At 42.5% G+C, this 21,608-nt stretch overlaps 1 protein-coding gene across 1 annotated transcript in view; it reads right to left on the bottom strand.

The window, feature by feature from the left end:
* LOC124043923 (contactin-associated protein-like 5) overlaps positions 1-21,608 on the bottom strand; it is a 128,753-nt gene that overhangs the window by 54,118 nt on the left and 53,027 nt on the right. The window contains exons 6-8 of the mRNA XM_046363075.1: positions 1,838-2,022; positions 1,461-1,604; positions 129-396 (exon numbers count right to left, since the gene is read on the bottom strand). Coding sequence (XP_046219031.1) covers positions 129-396; positions 1,461-1,604; positions 1,838-2,022 — 597 coding nt within the window. The remainder of the gene's footprint in view (positions 1-128; positions 397-1,460; positions 1,605-1,837; positions 2,023-21,608) is intronic.

Consider the following 21,608-nt stretch of genomic DNA (forward strand, 5'->3'; position numbering starts at 1 on the left):
TTCTCATTGTCTGCCTTCTTCACTAGAATACAATAGCCTTTTATAATCTGAGTCCCCATAGGCAGAGCCACTGATTCCAGCCCATAGTGTGGGTCAGCTAGGCTAGAGGCTGTTGGCCTGGCCCTCACCGGTGGAGACCTCTTCTTTCTGCTGGGCTGACGTGTGATGGGTCAAGCGCAGCCGGCTGTTGCTTATCTGCAGCTCCAGTCTCTGGGGCTCCAGGGACAGCTGGGTGGAGAGCAGTAGCCCATCTGGGTTCCATGTTCTGAACTGGAAACGCACCGTGAAGCCTCCTGAAGCAGACGGCGTGGCCGGGAGCGACAGGAAGCTGCTGCTGGAGCTCAGGAATGTGGTGGACACCAGCTGGGGCTGCGAGCACGAGAAGGTCACGTTGCCCTGGTGACACACATGGAACACATAGTCTTACAGTCACCTTGCTCCGATCAAGATCAACTTTCAACATTTAGGGGTTAATTAAAAATCCTTACTGGCCCCCTTCTAGAAAGAGAGAAAGAAAATGGCGGGTATAGTACGAGACCAACAAAAAAAGAGAGAGAGAAAGAACAATAGAGAGAACAGTGGAATGAGATAAAATCAACTCTGTAGGGAGCTGGGTTACATGCCACTGCCAACCCCACTATGACTCCTAGGGACAGGAAGAGCCAGTACAGAAGACATGAGTTTCTGTACACAGGAAAAGGTCAGAGCAGTGTGGGGATGAACACATCATCGATCCTGGTGACATGGAGTGGCAGTGACATGGAGCACGTTCACTAAACCCTCCACAGGGACTCTTCCATCAAATCAACCAAACTTGATTTCAGTATCCTCCTATTTCAATAGGCTGACACTAACTCACACCGAATCATTGATATCTTATTTATGCTAATGCTATTTCAGTGTTAGCGGATTTGTTGTTAGAGGTTAGGTGATACCCGTTGTGTATCACACCTCGTGTTTGGAGCTGTAAGACCACTGAGACAGAAAGTGTCTCAAGGTTAATATCCATTAAGATGTATCATTTAGGGCCTGCACAAGGCCCTGACATCTCTGAGAGGACTACCTTAAATAATGCAATTTACCTCGGGCTACAGAAGGTAATAATACCGTTATATTGAATGGATCACTGAATACAGCTCCTGCTCCAACTCATCACTGAGCCCTGATCTCTTTCCAAAATAAGAACAAGAGAAGAAAATAGAAGACTATTCTCTCAGCTCTAAGTGGTTCTTGCCATGCACCCTGTATTCACATGGATACCTATCCGCAGTCTGTAATATGTTATGCAACAACTGTTATGGTTCACTAGTTCTCTAAGGTTAGGTGTTGTTAACCTCCACTTCTAAAACAATGGAGCATTATCACTTACATAAGTTAATATATTGGTAATTCAGCGCAAAATAAATGTGGCCTTGGCCTACAGTTTATGCATTACAAATGAGTAGCTGAAAAGCTTTTACCACACTGTAGATCTGAGGTTTGCGTCGCTTGGCCAGGTCAATGATGTTGATCCCGTTGTAGTAGAGGTTCTCGATGCAGCCATGGAAGTTCTTCCTCAGGAAGGTACCAGGTTTACCTGGTAGTGGGATGCCCCCGAAGCTGAGCTTTGATGAGGAAAGAAGGTGAAATATATAAAGAAATAGAAGAAAAGTCCTACGAAAGTATAGTGTCAGGTGTCAGGTTGAAACGAGATGTCAGGTTCTAACGAGATAGACCAAGTATTATTCTTAATCTCACCCTGGTATTGGGGTGATGTGTTTTTCCTGACTGGATGATAGTGGTGTAATCTACTCAGAGATACTGTAAGGAAATATTATGGATGTTTGGATAGACACACCTCATAGTCCACCTCCAGAGAGTCTCCTTCCCCCTTGGTCCTGAAGTGCTGTGTGTGGGTGTCCACGGTGAGGTTGACTTGCTTGTTGAAGCGCTCGATGAGGACAGAGTGCCAGTGCTGGTCATCCAGAAGACTGCCTAGAGTGACCGCAACACGACCACTGCTGAACCGCAACCGGGTGTCATCTGAAGACAAAAATAAAATAAAAAATATATATAAGCATGGCCTTTTTAGGATTTAGGACTGATCGGACACCACAGAGTGTGTTAACAGAGGCAGCTGTTGTCTGTGTGTGTTGTGCTTTTTCTCCAAGTTGTAAAAGCAAGCAGATCAGAAACTGGCTACTCGTTATTTGAGAGATGTTGCTGGCAAGATAACTGCTGTTTTACTCAACATAAAGAAATATATATTTATTCCCCCAGTGCTGAGTTAGTAGTGTAACTGACATGTAATGTTAGCCAATGCATTACATGTTTCATCCCCTCTCGATGGAAGTGCTGTCTGAAGTGAATGAACTAGCTAGCTAGCTATTAGCTACCAAAGCCAGTTCAGCTCTCGGGTCTAGCTACAGTATCTGTCAGGTAGCAGTATTTAACCGTTCTTGTGTGTATGGGAATGTTTTGTAGCCTTTGTTTCAATCTTGAGTTGATGGGTAGGCTACAGTCTGGGATCTGGGAATAATGGTAATTTCAATTATTGAACCATTGACTCTGTTCTTGGATAATATAATGTATAAATGTACAGCAAGGTACTTCTTTGTCATGCCTCATCTGAGCAGGATCAGATGGCGACGGTGGTCTCAGCAGGTTCAGGCAACCAGGGAAGAGCAGTCTGTGATGGCGTGGAGGTGAACTTTTGCAGATGCAATACTTTGTCAGACAGTCTGACAAACCTCTAAAGATGAGTTCCAAATTGTATTAAGGGCTGATATAGAGACCACATAAATGTCTGTAGTTTAATACCATCCATAGAATGCACTATATACCAGTGAACATGAATATAATCGACACAGAAATGTAATTCCACTGCTGGAGGTGTAAAACACAAAAGGGGGCATATCTGAAGAAGAAACTGTTTAACCTAGCGTTTATAGCGACTATGAAATGCATTGCCATTAATTAGAAGGTTGATTATCATTCCACAAAGTCACAATGGATGGCAGAAATGTCAAGTTATATATCACTCAATTTGATTTATTACATGATTAAAGGAATTTTGTGCAACTATCATAAGGTCTGGATGCCTTATATGGAATAATGTATGAGAAAAGGAACCTTTGTTAAAAACATGCCCACGTCAGGGGAGATAATTATTTCAGAAATCCCTAGCTGCTGGGCTGCTCAGTCCTGGCCCTGGGGGTCTGCCATACTGTTGGTTGTCACTCTGGCCTTAGACAAACACACCTGAAACCAATAGTGAATGTTTCACGAAAATGCTAAAGCTGAGCGGGGTGTGTTGGATTTGGGCGCTGCAGGGCAGTGGACTCTTAGGGACAGGACGGGGCAACCCAGCTATATAGTGCAAGTAAAAACAGCTCTACAGTAGTATTGGGCCTGTGATATGATTTACGGTGTCCTCCATATTTATTGGCTCCATACTCCAAAAGTTTGGATTTGAAATCAAACAATGACTATGAAGTTAAAGTGCAAACGGTCAGCTTTAATTTGAGGGTATTTTCATACATAGAATGTAAAAAATGAGCAAACCCTGCCCACCCGGGGCACTGGGTCAAACAAAATGAACCCACCCAATGGAACCTCTTCCCCAGATAAGACGTGTGGCTAGTACTTGCCCTTGCTCAGAAAATAGCTACTGTAGTGAAAATGGGCTTCCATAAAGTTGTTCAACAATCTTGAGCAGATGGCCAGGATATGGATTACATCTGACTACTTTCAGGTGTGTTGTTGGTAAGTAGCTCAATTTGGTTTATAGCTATGTCCTGACTTGACAGGCTATTATGCTGTGATGTAACTAGCTAAATTAATAGCCTCTACCTGACGTGTAATGTAAGAGGAAGATTTGCATAGCTAACGTTGCACCTGAAGACAGGTCTGAAGAATGGCGCTGAAAAGTATTGTGGCTGTTTTATGGGCTCCTGATCAATTCTGCTATTATGTGTGTTTTTTTGTACGTAATGTTTCCTCCGTTTCCTATGACGAAAAGAGCGTCTGGACATCAGAACAGCAATCACTACTCTCAATTTGAATGAAGATCTCTACTTCAAAGGGTTGGCGGCGCAGGACATACTGATCACTCCGGACCAGGCCCTAATACCGGACAATCGGAAGAGGAAGGGACGGCAATGTAGAGTCCGACATGTGGGCACCCTGATGAAACTACCCTCTCTTCTATTGGCAAATGTACGATCACTGGAGAACAAACTGGACGGGTTCCGTTCGAGATTACCCTATCAATGGGACCTGAACAACTGTATTATCCTATGTTTCTCAGAAATTTGGCTGAACAAGGATATTGTTAATATACAACTAGCTGGTTTTTCTATGTATCGGCAGGACAGAATCGCAGTGTAAACTCAAGGGGGGTGGCATGTGTCTCTTTGTTAACAGCAGCTGGTGCGCAATCTTTAATAGTAAGGAAGTCTCTTGGTTCTGTTCGCCTGATAGAATATCTCATGACAAGCTGTAAACCATACTATTTAACAAGAGTTTTCATCTATATTTTTCGTAGCTTTCTATTACCAGTCTATCTACCACCACAAACCGATGACGGCACTAAGAACCATCAAACAGACAAAGCGACAGAACTATGATCGAATCCCACTACACCGGCTCTGACACTGGATGTGGCAGGGCTTACAAACTATCGCGGATTGCGAAGGGAAACCCAGGCGCGAGCTGCCCAGTGACGCGAGTCTACCAAATGAGCAAAATATCTTCTATGCTTGCTTCGAGGAAAGCAACATTGAACCATGCGCGAGAGAACCAGCTGTTCCGGATGACTGTCTGATCACACTCACCATAACCGATGTGAAAAAGACCTTGAACAATAGAAACGCAAAAAAAAGTAATTTTGACTGCTCTTTTATAATTATTATTACTCTGCCATTTTCTTGTTGTCATGCTCCCCTCTGTCCTTGACTTTTCCTAAATAAGTCTATACACACACTGTTGATGTTAGAATCTTAATATCACCAACAGAACTTGAGTTATAACCAGTTTACGGAAGGTCATTTTTTAAAATGGTTTTCCCCTTTGGTCCCTTCTTCTCCCAAGGGCCTGTTCCGGTCCTTCTTCCGACAGTGACAGTGACCAGCTGATAATCACACCAATAATTGCCTTGAAACTGAACTTAAACTATACCGAAACTATTTTCACACATATAAAAACAGAATAAGTAAATGTATTTTTTAATTTTCTTATTTCACCTTTATTTAACCAGATAGGCCAGTTGAGAACAAGTTCTCATTTACAACTGCGACCTGGCCAAATAAAGCAAAGCAGTGCGACACAAACAACACAGAGTTACACATTGAATAAAAAAACGTAGAGTCAATAACACAACAGAAAAGTCTATATACAGTGTGTGGAAATGTAGTAAGATTAGGGAGGTAAGGCAATAAATAGTGTCGAAATAATTACAATAAAGAAATTAAGCACGAGTGATGGATGTGCAGAAGATGAATGTGCAAGTAGAGATACTGGGGTGCAAAGGAGCAAAAGGAAAAATAACAATATGGGGATGAGGTAGTTGGGTGGGCTATTTACAGATGGGCTATCCACAGGTGCAATGATCGGTAAGCTGCTCTGACAGCTGATGTTTAAAGTTAGTGAGGGAGATATAAGTCTCCAGCTTCAGTGATTTTTTGCAATTCGTTCCAGTCATTGGCAGCAGAGAACTGGAAGGAAAGGCGGCCAAATGAGGAGTTGGCTTTGGGGGTGACCAGTGAAAGTAATGTATGATGTGGAGAAAGGAGAGAATGGATGAGTTGATGAGTGAGGGGAAGCAAATGATAATTATGTAATTACCAATTGTGAATGAAGACCAGGTTGGGCTAATCTATTGTATTGATCTATTACTTTATTTAGAACCTTAAAATGGTCAGTGGCATGTATTCATGGATGCCAAGGTATGATATGATCCTTAACTAGCCTCTCAAAGCACCTCATGATGACATTAGTGAGTGTTATGGGGCAATAGTCATTTAGTTCAGTTACCTTCACTTTCTTGGGTACATGAACAATGGTGGGCATCTTGAAGCAAGTGGCAACAGCAGACTGGGATAGGTAGAGATTGAATTTGTACTTAAACACTGCAGCCAGCTGGTCTGCGCATGCTCTGAGGACGCGGCCAGGGATTCCGTCTGGGCAAGCGGGTTAACACACTTAAATGTCTTACTCACGTCGGCCACGAAGAACGAGAGCTCACAGTACTCGGGAGAGGCCCACGTCGGCGGCACTGTTATCCTCAAAGTGGGCAAAGAAGGTGTTTAGCTTGTCCGGGAGCAAGACGTCTGTGTTCGCGACATGGCTGATTTTCCCTTTAAAATATGGGATTGTCTGAAGTCTCATATCTGAGCCATTAAATTGTGATTCCACTTAGTTTCTGTATTAACGTTTTACAGACCCTGGTTTGATTCCAGGCTGTATCACAACTGGCTGTGATTGGGAGTCCCATAAGGTGGTGTACAATTGGTCCAGTGTTGTTAGGTTTTGATCTGAGCATTCTGTACTAAAAAAAGCAGCCAACAAGTGTTCAGCATATGTTGTAACTCCTTTAAGAATGTTGGAAAAGCATTCCTCTTAAAGCTGGTTGAGAGAAGGCCAAGAGTGGGCAAAGCTGTCATCAAGGCAAAGGGTGGCTTCTTTGAAGAATCTAAAATATATTTTGTTAAACACTTTTTTGGTTACTACATGATTCCATACGTGTTATTTCATAGATTTGATGTCTTCACTATAAATCTACAATGTAGAATATAGTAAACATAAAGAATAATCCTTGAATGAGTAGTTGTGTCCAAATGTTTTACTTTCATTTATTCCGCCCCTGTGAGACTGGTGTCTTTTTGTTGTCACGGCCTTACTGTATATCACCGTGGCATATGAACGAATGGGTTACAGAGCAAACAATACAATTATCACAACAGAGGTTGTAAAATGTACTTTTTACTGGCTTTGCATGGCTTCCTCAGAGATTTTACCCACGCACTGCTACTGAAAATGGAAATAAACCCTATATCAGTCCCAGTGGCGACCTGTCATTCATTCTGTTTTGAGCCCGACCTGTCTGGCAAGTTTGTTTTGCATGTTATTTTGCCATTAATAAGTGTCACATATCAGTTTGCAAACAATTTATAAAAAATATAAAAAATAATATTTAACTTAATAAAGACGCACACAAACATGGCCTCTTAGTAAGGCAGCACTAAAATGCAGGTGTTTGAGCCTATCTCAGAGCTTCCTGTGGTGGTGAGGCAGCCAGTGGAAAAAACGGAGCATAGGGATTGGTAATGTTCTCTAGTTTTGCCGTGATTGGCTCAGTGTTCTGTCACTCATGGGGACACTACATCATTGCTACAGAGCTCAAAAATTAAAGCCACTTGGGTGCTACCATAGAGTTACATTATAAGTGCCCATCCTAGAAGGCTCAAGGTCATTGCCCACAGATTAAATGATGACAAACCACGTTATATCTACAGTAACTTTGATTGGACTGATCATGACAACATCATACTTTCAAAATCTTAGCTAGAAAGCTAGCAGTCATCATCATGAATCAAGTAGGCAATCTACTGGCAAATCATGTTAAATTTTTGTCATATGAAGAGAAATTATGAAGAGAAGTTATAGATCAAATGTATTGCTTCTCCTTGGCCGTTGGACATAAACATTACACAACAGGTTGGAAATCGCAAATTCAACAATCATTGGCTAACTAAAAGCATTGCAAAGCAATCACTAGCCTGCTATTCAGTGGAGTGGATGTGTGGTCCAACTCTGGGTTTATGGGTCTCTTTTCCAAGCTTAAAAGGATAAACATTGGCCATGCTGTCAATCCAGCATGACTTCTGCCGCTTTCAAAACTGGAAACTGGGAGTTCCATATAAAAGATTTTACTGAGTCACACAAAAGGAAATCAGTCAATTGAAATAAATAAATTATGCCCTAATCTATGGATTTCATATGACTGGGAATACAGATATACATCTGATAGTCACAGATACTGTACCTTACAAAAAAGGTAGGGGCGCGGATCAGAAAACCAATGGGTATCTGGTGTGACCATCATTTCCCTCATGCAGCGAAACACATTTTCTGTGCATAATCAGGCTGTGTTGATCAGGCTGTTGATTGTGGTCTGTGGAATGTTGTTTCACTCCTCTTCAATGGCTGTGCGAAGTTTCTGGATATTGGCGGGAACTGAAACATGCTGTGGTACACGTCGAACCAGAACATCCCAAACATGCTCAGTGGGTGATATGTCTGGTGATTATGCGGACCATGGAGGAACTGGGAAATTTCCAGCTTCCAGGAATTGTGTACAGATTCCTGCGACATGGGGCCATTATCATGCTGAAACATGAGGTGATGGCGGCAGATAAATGGCCCGACAATGGACCTCAGGATCTCATCACAGTACCTCTGTGCATTCAAATTGCCATCAATACAATGCACTTGTGTTTGTTGTCAGTAGCTTATGTCTGCCCATACCATAATGCCACCGCCACCATGGGGCACTCTGTTCACAATGTTGACATCAGCAAACCACTCGCCCGCATGATGCCATACACATTGTCTGTGGTTGTGAGGCCAGACTGCCAAATAATCTAAAATGACATTGGAGGAGGCGGCTTATGGTAGAGTAATGAACATTCAATTCGATGGAAACATTCCTGCAGTGAGCATGCCAATTGCACGATTCCTCAAAACTTGAGAAATATGTGGCATTGTTATGTTGTGTGACAAAACTGCACATTCTTGAGTGGCCTTTTATTGTCCCTAGCACAAGGTGCATCTGTGTAAACATCATGTTGTTTAATTAGCCTCTTTTTAATTTTTAATTTACCTTTATTTAACTAGGCCTGTCAGTTAAGAACAAATTCTTATTTTCAATGACCGCCTAGGAACAGTGGGTTAACTGTCCGTTCAGGGGCAGAACGACAGATTTGTACCTTGTCAGCTCGGGGTTACTAGTCCAATGCTCTAACCACTAGGCTACCCTGCCGCCCCTTTATATGCCACACCTGTCAGGTGGATGGATTATCTAGGCAAAGGAGAAGTGCTCACTAACAGGGATGTAAACAAATTTGCACAAAAACATTGAGAGAAAATTGGCTTTTTGTGCATATGGAACATTTTTGGGATCTTATATTTCAGCTCATGGAACATGCGACCTACACTTTACATGATCATAATATGTGTAACTACATTTTAAGTAAATACCTGCAGTCAACTTGTGCAATACATTAGATTAAGCAGATTGTGTTCTTCATTTCACCTACAGTTTGACATTTGACATTTGAAGTTTACATACACCTTAGCCAAATACATTTAAACTCAGTTTTTCACAATTACTGACATTTAATCCTAGTAAATATTCCCTGTTTTAGGTCAGTTAGGATCACCACTTTATTTTAAGAATGTGAAATGTCAGAATAATGGCAGAGAGAATGATTGGTAGAGAGACTTCTTCCAAGATGGCGTAGCAGTCAGACGTCTTTGTCTTCGTCTTGTCGTGTCCCGTGTATATATCTTTTTATATATTTTTTCTTTGCATGTATTCTTAAAGTATTTTTCTTAACCTCAACTTCAACATACTCTCCTGCAATCCGCCTCACCCAAAGTGTTATGGATCTGCTATTTACTTTATTTTTTAACCGGAACCCCCAACAGAAGCTAGCAAGCTAACTAGCTACTAGCTAGTAGTCAACTAGCCACTACTAGCAGTCATCAGCTAACCTTTAGCCCGGACAACTCTTGTCAGTCTGCACAGCGCGATTCAAACCAGAGCATATCGGACGTATTTTTCTCCATATCTCCGGATTCCTACCGCAAACTCTGAACCTTTTTACCTGGATCATCGCAGCTAGCTAGCAAAGTACCCTGAATGCCCATCTGCTAGCCTGCTATCCGTAGCCCGCTAGCTATCTAGAGCATATCGGACTGTTAGCTGAAGAGGCCCATCACACAATTTATTTGGCCACTATACCTATTTTGCCAATTGGCCTGGACTCTTTTACCACACGGAGCTCTGCTGATCACGACTGGTCTGCCGACGTAACAGCACAAAGGGGCTTCAACAGACTTCTTCCATCGTGGCGTCCCTCTAAGGCCCTTCTGCTGGCTTGATAGTCGCGGCCCGCTAGCTGTCCGGATCGCCGTGCCTCCAGCCCGCCGAGCTACTCATTGGACACCTATGATCACCCTGCTACGCATGCCTCTCCCTAATGTCAATATGCCTTGTCCATTGCTGTTTTACTTAGTGATTATTGCCTTATCTCACTGTAGAGCCTCTAGCCCTGCACAATACGCCTTAGCTAACCCCTCCCACACATGCGGTGACCTCACCTGGTTTAAATGATGTTTCTACAGACAATGTCTCTCTCATCGTCACACAATGCATAGGTTTACCTCCACTCTATTCACATCCTACCATACCTTTGTCTGTACATTATGCCTTGAATCTATTGTACCGTGCCCAGAATCCTACTCCTTATACTCTCTGTTCCGGATGTAATAGACGACCAGTTCTTATAGCCTTTAGCCGTACCCTTCTCCTTCTCCTCCTCTGTTCCTCTGGTGATGTAGAGGTTAATCCAGGCCCTGCAGTGCCTAGCTCCACTCCCATTCCTCAGGCACTCTCAATTGTTGACTTCTGTAACCATAAAAACCTTGGTTTCATGCATGTTAACATTAGAAGCCTCCTCCCTAAGTTTGTTTTATTCAACGCTTTAGCACACTCTGCCAAGCCGGATGTCCTAGCTGTGTCTGAATCCTGGCTTAAGAAGACCACCAAAAACCCTGGAATTTCCATCCCTAACTATAACATTTACAACTGCCAAAGGGGGCGGAGTTGCTATCTACTGCAGAGATAGCATGCAGAGTTCTGACTTACTATACAGGTCTGTGCCCAAACAATTTGAGCTTCTACTTTTAAAAATCCACCTTTCCAGAAACAAGTCTCTCACAGTCGACGCTTGCTATAGACCCCCTTCTGCCCCCAGCTGTGCCCTGGACACCATATGTGAATTGATTGCCTCCCATCTATCTTCAGAGCTCATTCTGTTAGGTGACCTACACTGGGTTAACACCCCAGCCATCCTACAATCTAAGTTTGATGCCCTCAATCTCATCCAAATGATCAATGAACCTACCAGGTACAACCCCAAATCCGTAAACATGGGCACCCTCATAGATATCATCATAACCAGCCTGCTCTACAAATACACATCTGCGGTCTACAACCAGGATCTCAACGATCACTGCCTCATTGCCTGCGTTCGTAATGGGTCTGCGGTCAAACGACCACAACTCAACACTGTCAAATGCTCAGAGAGCAGACCATTCTAAACGACCTGGCCCGGGTGTCCTGGAAGGATATTGACCTTATTAAGTTAGTAAAGGACACCTGGTTATTCTTTAAAAGTGCTTTCCTCACCATCTTAAATAAGTATGCCCCATTCAAAAAATGTAGAACCAGGAAACCAGAACCAGAAATGTGCATCCTGTTGCACAAACTCCCAAAAGTTCTGGGACACTGTAAAGTCCATGGAGAATAAGAGCACCTCCTGCCCCATTGCACTGAGGCTAGGAAACACTGTCACCACCGATAAATCTACAATAATAGAGAATTTCAATAAGCAATTTTCTACGGCTGGCCATGCTTTCCACCTGGCTACCCCTACCCCGGTCAACAGCCCTGTACCCCCCACAGCAACAAGCCCAAACCTCCCACATTTCTCCTTCACCCAAATCCAGATAGCTGATGTTCTGAAAGAGCTGAAAATACTATACCCCTACAAATCAGGCGGGCTAGACAATCTGGACCCTTTGTTCAACTTCTCTTTCGTATCATCTGAGATCCCACCTCTTTAAGGAATACCTAGGATAGGATAAGTAATCCTTCTCACCCCCCCCCTTTAAGATTTAGATGCACTATTGTAAAGTGACTGTTCCACTGGATGTCGTCATAAGGTGAATGCACCAATTTGTAAGTCGCTCTGGATAAGAGCGTCTGCTAAATGACTTAAATGTAAATGTAATCCCCAAAGATTGGAAAGCAGCCGCGGTCATCCCCCTCTTCAAAAGGGGAGACACTGTAGACCCATATCTATCCTACCCTGCCTTTCTAAGGTATTTGAAAGCCAAGTTAACAAACAGATCACCGACCATATAGAACCCCACCGTACCTTCTCCACTATGCAATCTGGTTTCCGAGCTGGTCATGGGTGCACCTCAGCCACGCTCAAGGTCCTCAACGATATCATAACCGCCATCAAGAAGAGACAATACTGTGCAGCTGTATTCATCGACCTGGCCAAGGCTTTTGACTCTGTCAATCACCACATTCTTATCGGCTGACTCAAAAGCCTTGGTTTCTCAAATGACTGCCATCCTTGACTTCGGCGATGTCATTTACAAAATAGCTTCCAACACTCTACTCAGCAAATTGGATGCAGTCTATCACAGTGCCATCCTTTTTGTCACCAAAGCTCCAGATACTACCCACCACTGCGAACTGTATGCTCTTGTTGGCTGGCCCTCGCTTCATATTCGTCGCCAAACCCACTGGCTCCAGGTCATCTATAAGTCTTTCCTAGGTAAAGCCCTGGCCTTACCTCAGCTCACTGGTCACCCAACCATAGCACATGCTCCAGAAGGTATATTTCACTGGTCACCCCCAAAGCCAATTTCTCGTTTGGCCGCCTTTCCTTCCAGTTCTCTGCTGCCAATGACTGGAAAGAACTGCAAAAATCACTGAAGCTGGAGACTCATATCTCCCTCACTAGCTTTAAGCACCAGCTGTCAGAGCAGCTCACAGATCACCGCACCTGTACATAGCCCATCTGTAAATAGCCCATCCAATTACCTCATCCCCATTCTGGTATTTATTTATTTTGCTCCTTTTTATTCCAGTATCTCTACTTGCACACTCATCTTTAGCACATCTATCACCCCAGTGCTTAATTGCTATATTGGATTCCTTACCTCCCTTATCCACCTCATTTGCACACACTATAAATATTTTTCTATTGTATTATTGACTGTATGTTTGTTTATTCCATGTGTAGCTCTGTGTTGTTGTTTGTGTCGCACTGCTTTGCTTTATCTTGGCCAGGTCGCAGTTGTAAATGAGAATTTGTTCTCAACTAGCCTACCTGGTTAAAGAAAGGTCATATAAAAAATGTAATAACATTTCTTTCAGATTTTATATCTTTCATCACATTCCCAGTGGGTTAGAAGTTTACATACACTCAATTAGTATTTGGTAGCATTAAATTAAATTGTTTAACTTGGGTCAAACGTTTCAGGTAGCCTTTCACAAGCTTCCCACAATAAGTGGGAAGAGCTGGTGTCACTGAGTCAGATTTGTAGGCCTTCTTGCTCACACACACTTTTTCAGTTCTGCCCACAAATGTTCTATAGGATTGAGGTCAGGGCTTTGTGATGCCCATCCAATACCTTAACTTTGCTATCCTTAAGTAATTGTCCATTTGGAAGACCCATTGCGACCAAGCTTTAACTTTAACTTTAACTGATGTCTTGAGATGTTACTTTAATATATCCACATAATTTAATAGATCCACATCATTTTCCTACCTCATGATGCCATCTATTTTCTGACGTGCACCAGTCCCTCCAGCAACAAAGCACCCCCACAACATGATACTGCCATCCCCATGATTCATCGTTGGGATGGTGTTCTTCAGATTGCAAGCCTCCCCCTTTATCCTCCAAATATAACGATGGTCATTATGGCCAAACAGTTCTATTTTTGTTTCATGAGACCAGAGGACATTTCTCCAAAAAGTACGATATTTGTCCCCATGTACAGTTACAAACCTTAGTCTGCCTTTTTATGGCGGTTTTGGAGTAGTGGCATTTTCCTTGCTGAGCAACCTTTCAGGTTATGTCGATATAGGACTTGTTTTACTGTGGATATAGATACATTTGTACCTGTTTCCTCCAGCATCTTCACAAGGTCCATTGCTGTTGTTCTGGGATTGATTTGCACTTTTTGCACCAAAGTACGTACATCTCTAGGAGACAGAATAAGTCTCCTTCCTGAGCGGTATGATGGCTGCTTGGTCCCATGGTGTTTATACTTGCATTTGGCTGGTAGTCACACAGGTAAATGAGCTTACAAAAATGATGCATGGCCACCATATTTCTCATGTTTATCTTAGAAAGAATGTAGCCAGCGTCAGTCAATTTAGCAGTTTACCAGAGAAAAGTAGGCTGGCTACACCAAGAAAAAAAGTAGAAAATTATCTACACATCAGTCAGAGCCAGGTCTGCTGATAGAATGCCTGTTATTGAGTTATCATCTGAGTTGAGAAGTGCAACTGAAGCACGAAATGTGTTTGATGCCATGCAGAAATTACAATAAGAAGCTATTTACATCTGTGTTTACAAAATGCAGCAAGTATTTCTTATGTGTTTTATACTTAACCCTATGTGAAAAACGCAGAATTTTATATTAGCCCGACTCCTAAATTTAACTTGCTAGTTAATCTAAGTAAGTTGCTGAATGAATAAGGTGACAGGGCATCATATTGTTTTGTTTTCTGCCATGTTTGAGAAGTAAAAGCCCTTTGGATTAGTTATTTGTACAGCTGCCAATGCTATCTTGAATTTCTTGCGGATTTTCTCCTCTCTGTTCTTGGCCCATCTTCTCCTCTCCCCTCTTCTCCGAGCAGGGTCCATCTTCAGCTCTCCCCTCTTCTCTAAGCAGAGAAGGCAGGCCTGTCGCCCTAATGACTGAACACAGATTGAGCGTGTAGCCTACACATGCTACTCCAGAGCCAGTACTGGTCTTTCAGACAAGCAAGCCTCAAAACTTTGTTCAGTTGTAAATTGTCTCTCTCACATTCACTTGTAAATGTACAAACTCACCAAAATGACATTGGGTAGCTCCTATCTATGTCTAAATTCATGAGCTGGATTGCCTATATTTGCAATTAGTTTATTTTCATTTGAGCTCCCTAGCATATTTAGCTAGCAGCCTCCATTGAAATTCGCTATTACTTATGCTCATTTTGTTAGCAGATAATAGATAATGTGTTTTATTTGGCACCCCCTTGTGTACTAAGCCAGTAATACTGTATATGCTGGTATGAGAGAAGGACGATGTGACGAAAGTCTGAATATCGCCCAACCCTAATTCTAATGTTACCCAAGGCCTTCATAAACACAACCAAGTGATTATTTTCGCATTAGCATAAATTAAATATATTAATTACACTGTGAGAATATAATTAGCTTGAAGGGGGGTCCGTCAAGGCCCAGCGGTTCTACTGTGAAACAGGTTAACATTCACAAGGCAGCAGGGCCACATGGATTACCAGGACGTGTACTCAGAGCATGCGCTGACCAGCTGGCAAGTGACTTCACTGACATTTTTAAACTCTCCCTGACCCAGATTGTTATACCTACATGTTTCAAGCAGACCACCATAGTCCCTTTGCCCAAGAATGCCAAGGTAACCTGTCTAAATGACTATCGCCCCGTAGCACTCACATCTATAGCCATCAAATGCTTTGAAAGGCTGACCATGGCTCACATCAACACCATCATCCCAGACACACTGGATCCACATACCGCCCCAACAGCTCCACAGATGATGCAATCTCTATTGCACTCCACACTGCCCTTTCCCACAAAAGGAACACCAACAGTATAGTGCTTTAGAAAGTATTCATACTCCTTGTCTTACAGTGGCTTGCGAATGTATTCACCCTCATTGGTATTTTTCCTATGTTGTTGCATTACAACCTATAATTGAAATGGATGTTTATTTTGATTTCATGTAATGGACATACACAAAAATTGTCCAAATTGGTCATGTGAAAAAAATAACTTGTTTAAAAAATAAATACACATTTTTTTACGGAAAATTGGTGCGTGCATAGGTATTCACCCCCTTTGCTATGAACCCCCTAAATATGATCTGGTGCAACCAATTACCTTCAGAAGTCACATAATTAGTTAAAGTCCACCTGTGTGCAATCAAAGTGGCACATGATCTGTCACCTGATCTCAGTATATATACACCTGTTCTGAAAGGCCCCAGAGTCTGCAACACCACTAAGCAAGGGGCACCACCAAAGCAAGCGGAACCATGAAGACAAAGGAGCTCTCCAAACAGGTCAGGGAAAAGGTTGTGGAGAAGTACAGATCAGGGTTGGGTTATAAAAAAATATCAGAAACTTTGAACATCTCACGGAGCACCATTCAATCCATTTTTAAAAGATTGAAAGAATATGGCACCACAACAAGCCTGCCAAGAGAGGGCCGCCCACCAAAACCCACAGACCAAGCAAGGAGGGCATTAATCAGAGAGGCAACAAAGAGACCAAAGATAACCCTGAAGGAGCTGCAAAGCTCCACAGCGGAGATTGGAGTATATCAAATCAAATCAAATGTATTTATATAGCCCTTCGTATCAGCTGATATCTCAAAGTCCTGTACAGAAACCTAGCCTAAAACCCCAAACAGCAAGCAATGCAGGTGTAGAAGCACGGTGGCTAGGAAATACTCCCTAGAAAGGCCAAAACCAAGGAAGAAACCTGGAGAGGAACCAGGCTGTTGTGCCGGGTAGAGATTATTATAGAACATGGCCAAGATGTTCAAATGTTCATAAATGACCAGCGTAGTCCAATAATAATAAGTATAAGTCCATAGGTATATGTCCATAGGACCACTTTAGGCCGTTAACTCCACAGAGTTGGGCTTTACGGAAGAGTGTTCATAAAAAATGGGGGCGCTATGTCATTATTGGATAAAAAAACGTGCCCGTTTTAAGCACAATATTTTGTCACGGAAAGATGCTCGACTATGCATATAATTGGCAGCTTTGGAAAGAAAACACTCTGACGTTTTCAAAACTGCAAAAATATTATCTGTGAGTGCCACGGAACTCATGATACAGGCGAAATCAAGAGGAAACTCAAACAGGAAATGAGCAGAATTTTTGAAGCTCTGTTTTTCTATCGTCTCCTTATATGGCTGTGAATGTGCCGTGAACGAGCTTATACGAGCCGTTCGTCCAAGATGTCTGCAGCATTGTGACGTATTTGTAGGCATATCATTGGAAGATTGACCATAAGAGACTACATTTACCTGGGGTCCGCCGGTGTCCTGTGTCAAAATTATTGCGTAATCTCTAGGTCCATGTGCGTTCCATTTCTTCAGAAGAGAAAGTCAACTGCCACGATGGATTTATCGTCGATAGATATGTGAAAGACACCTTGAGGATTGATTCTAAACATCGGTTTGCCATGTTTCTGTCGATATTATGGAGTTCATTTGGAAAATTTTGCGTCTTAATGACTTAATTTTAGTTTTTTTTCTTACCCAAACGTGATGGAAAAAATGGAGCGATTTGTCAACACAAATAATCTTTTTGTAAAAACTGAACATTTGCAATCTGAGAGTCTCCTCATTGAAAACATCTGAAGTTCTTCAAAGTTCTTCAAAGGTAAATGATTTTATTTGAATGTTTTTCTGTTTTTTTGTGAAAATGTTGCTTGCTGAATGTCAGGCATGTCAGGCATAATACTATGCTAGGCTATCAATAGTGTTACACAAATGCTTGTTTTGCAATGGTTGAGAAGCATATTTTTGAAAATCTGAGATGACAGTGTTGTTAACAAAAGGCTAAGCTTGAGAGGAAATAGATTTATTTCATTTCATTTGCGATATTCATGAATAGTTAACGTTGCGTTATGCTAATGAGCTTGCGGATAGATTTACACAATCCTGGATACAGGTTTCTTTCGTAGCTAAACGTGACGCAGAAAACGGAGCGATTTGTCCTAAACAAATAATATTTTTGTAAAAACTGAACATTTGCTATCTACCTGAGAGTCTCCTCATTGAAATCATTTGTTCTTCAAAGGTAAATGATTTTATTTGAATGTTTTTTATTTTTTCTGTGAAAATGTTGCCTGCTGAATGCTAACGCTAAATGCTATGCTAAATGCTACGCTAGCTATCAATAGTGTTACACAAATGCTTGTTTTGCAATGGTTGAGAAGCATATTTTAAAAATCTGAGATGACAGTGTTGTTAACAAAAATCTAAGCTTGAGAGCTAGCATATTGATTTCATTTCATTTGCGATTTTCATGAATAGTTAATGTTGCGTTATGGTAATGAGCTTGAGGCTGTATTCACGATCCCGGATCCGGGATGGCTCGACGCAACAGGTTAAAGAAAAGAATAAACCAACACGTTTGGTGTTCGCCAAAAAGCATGTGGGAGATGAGATGAGACTAAAATGTAGCTTTTTGGCCATTAAGGAAAATGCTATATCTGGCACAAAACCAACGCCTCTCATCACCACGAGCCACCATCCCCACAGTGAAGCATAGTGGTGGCAGCATCATGCTGTGGGGGTGTTTTTCATCGGCAGGGACTGGGAAACTTGTCAGAAATGAAGGAATGTTGAATGGCGATAAATACAGGGAAATTCGTAAGGAAACCTGTTTCAGTTTTTCAGAGATTTGAGACTGGGATGGAGATTCACCTTCCAGCAGGACAATGAGCCTAAGCAGACTGGTAAAGCAACACTCAAGTGGTTTAAGGGGAAACATTTAAATGTCTTGGAATGGCCTAGTCAAAGCCCAGACTTCAATCCAATTGAGAATCTGTGGTATGACTTAATACACCAGCGGAACCCATCCAACTTGAAGGAGCTGGAGCAGTTTTGCCTTGAAGAATGGGCAAAATTCCCAATGGCTAGATGTTCCAAGCTCATAAAGACATACCCCAAGAGACATGCAGCTATACTTCCTGCAAAAGGTGGTTCTACAAAGTATTGCCTTTGGGGGGTGAGTAGTTATGCACGCTCAAGTGTTCTGTTTTTTTGTGTTATTTCTTATTTGTTTCACAATAAAACATATTTTTCATCTACAAAGTGGTAGGCATGTTGTGTAAATCAAATGATTACAACCCCCCCAAAAATCTATTTTAATTCCAGGTTGTATGGCAACAAAATAGGAAAAATGCCAAGGGGGGTGAATTATTTCACAAGCCACTGTATTCCACATTTTCTTGTTTTATTGCCTGAATTCAAAATGGATTAAATAGTTTTTTTCCCCTCACCCAGCTACACTGCCGTTCCAAGCAAAAAGGCAGTAACTGCTCATTTGGTCGAAAATGAATGTCATTTTTGCTACCTTAAACGCATGCTTAATCTTGTGGACAAGTATCCTGCCTCTATTGTATTTTGGAGAAAATGGGGGTCATGTTAGCTGTAACTGCATAAAGTTACTGTGAAACAAAGGTAAATAAAAGCAATTTTTCCACACTATGTGCAAGCCTTTTTTGCTTGTTAGGGCATGTTTTTAGACATTGTGAAGGAAGCCTGTACAGAATAAAAACATTCCAAAATATGTTGTAACACACAATACCCAATAATGACAAAGTGAAAACATGTTTTGGAAATGTTCTCATATGAATTGAAATGGAATACAGAAATATCTAATTTACATAAGTATTCACACCCCTGAGTCAATACTTTGTAGATGCACCTTTGGCAACAATTACAGATGTCTTTGTATGTACACAGTCTTTCTGTGTAAGTCTCTAAGAGCTTTCCAGACCTGGATTGTGCAACATTTTCCCATTATTCTTTTTTAAATTCTTCAAGCTCAGTCAAATTGGTTGTTGACCTTTTCTATACAACCTCTTTCAGTAGTTGCCATACCTTTTTAAGTAGATTTATGTCAAAACTGTAAATTGGCCACTTAGGAACATTCACTGTCTTTTTGGTAGCAACTACAGTGTATATTTGGCATTGTGTTTTAGGTTATTGTACTGCTGAAAGGTGAATTCATCTCCCAGTGTCTGTTGGAAAGCAGACTGAAGTAGGTTTTCCAATAGGATTTTGACTGTGCTTAGCTCCATTCCATGTATTTTTTATTCTGACAAACTCCACCGTCCTTAAGAATTACAAGCATACCCATAACATGATGCAGCCACCATTATGTTTGAAAATATGGAGAGTGGTACTCAGTAATGTGTTGTATTAGATTTGACACAAACATAACACGTCGCGGACCAGGATGTCTTGCTCCCAGACAAGACTAAATAACTTTTTTGCCCTCTTTGAGGACACTACAGTGCCACTGACACGGCCCGCTACCAAAAACCTGCCGACTCTCCTTCACTGCAGCCGACGTGAGTAAAACATTTAATTGTGTTAAGCCTTGCAAGGCTGCAGGCCCAGACGGCATCCCCGGCCACGTCCTCAGAGCATGCGCAGACCAGCTGGCTGGTGTGTTTACGGACATATTCAATCAATCCATATCCCAGTCTGCTGTTCCCACATGCTTCAACAGGGCCACCATTATCCCTGTTCCCAAGAAAGCTAAGGTAACTGAGCTAAACGACTAACGCCCCGTAGCACTCACTTCCGTGCTTTGAGAGAATAGTCAAGGACCATATCACCTCCACCCTACCTGACACCCTAGACCCAATCCAATTTTCTTATCACCCAAATAGGTCCACAGGCGACGCAATCGCAACCACACTGCACACTGCCTTAACCCATCTGGACAAGAGGAATACCTATGTAAGAATTCTGATCATCGACTACAGCTCAGCATTTAACATCATAGTACCCTCCAAACTTGTCATCATGCTCGAGACCCTGGGTCTCGACCCCGCCCTGTGCAACTGGGTACTGGACTTCCTGACGGGCCACCCCCCAGGTGGTGAGGGTAGGTAACAACATCTCCACCCCACTGATCCTCAACACTGAGGCCCCACAAGGGTGCGTTCTGAGCCCTCTCCTGTACTCCCTGTTCACCCACGACTGCATGGCCATGCACGCCTCCAACCCAATCATCAAGTTTGCAGACGACACTACAGTGGTAGGCTTGATTACCAACAACGACGAGACGGCCTACAGGGAGGAGGTGAGGGCCCTCAGACTATGGTTTCAGGAAAATAACCTCACACTCAACGTCAACAAAACAAAGAAGATGACTGTGGACTTAAGGAAACAGCAGAGGGAGCACCCCCCTATCCACATCGACGGGACAGTAATGGAGAGGGTAATAAGTTTAAAGTTCCTCGGTGTACACATCACGGACAAGCTGAAATGGTCCACTCACACAGACGGCGTCGTGAAGAAGGCGCGGTGGCGCCTCTTCAACCTCAGGAGGCTGAGGAAATCTGGCTTGTCACTAAAAGCACTCACAAACTTCTACAGATGCACAATCGAGAGCATCCTGTCGGGCTGTATCACCGCCTGATACGGCAACTGCTCTGCCCACAATCGTAAGGCTCTCCAGCGGGTAGTGAGGTCTGCACAACGCATCACCGGGGGAAAACTACCTGCCCTCCAGGACACCTACACCACCTGATGTCACAGGAAGGCCATAAAGATCGTCAAGGACAACAACCACCCGAGCCACTGCCTGTTCACCTCGCTATCATCCAGAAGGCAGGTCAGTACAGGTGCATTAAAGCAGGGACCGAGAGACTGAAAAACAGCTTCTATCTCAAGGCCATCAGACTGTAAAATAGACACCACTAACATTGAGTGGCTGCTGCCAACACACTGACTCAACTCCAGCCACTTTA

This window comes from Oncorhynchus gorbuscha, linkage group LG09 (genome assembly GCF_021184085.1).
Source record: "Oncorhynchus gorbuscha isolate QuinsamMale2020 ecotype Even-year linkage group LG09, OgorEven_v1.0, whole genome shotgun sequence".
Lineage (NCBI taxonomy): Eukaryota > Metazoa > Chordata > Actinopteri > Salmoniformes > Salmonidae > Oncorhynchus > Oncorhynchus gorbuscha.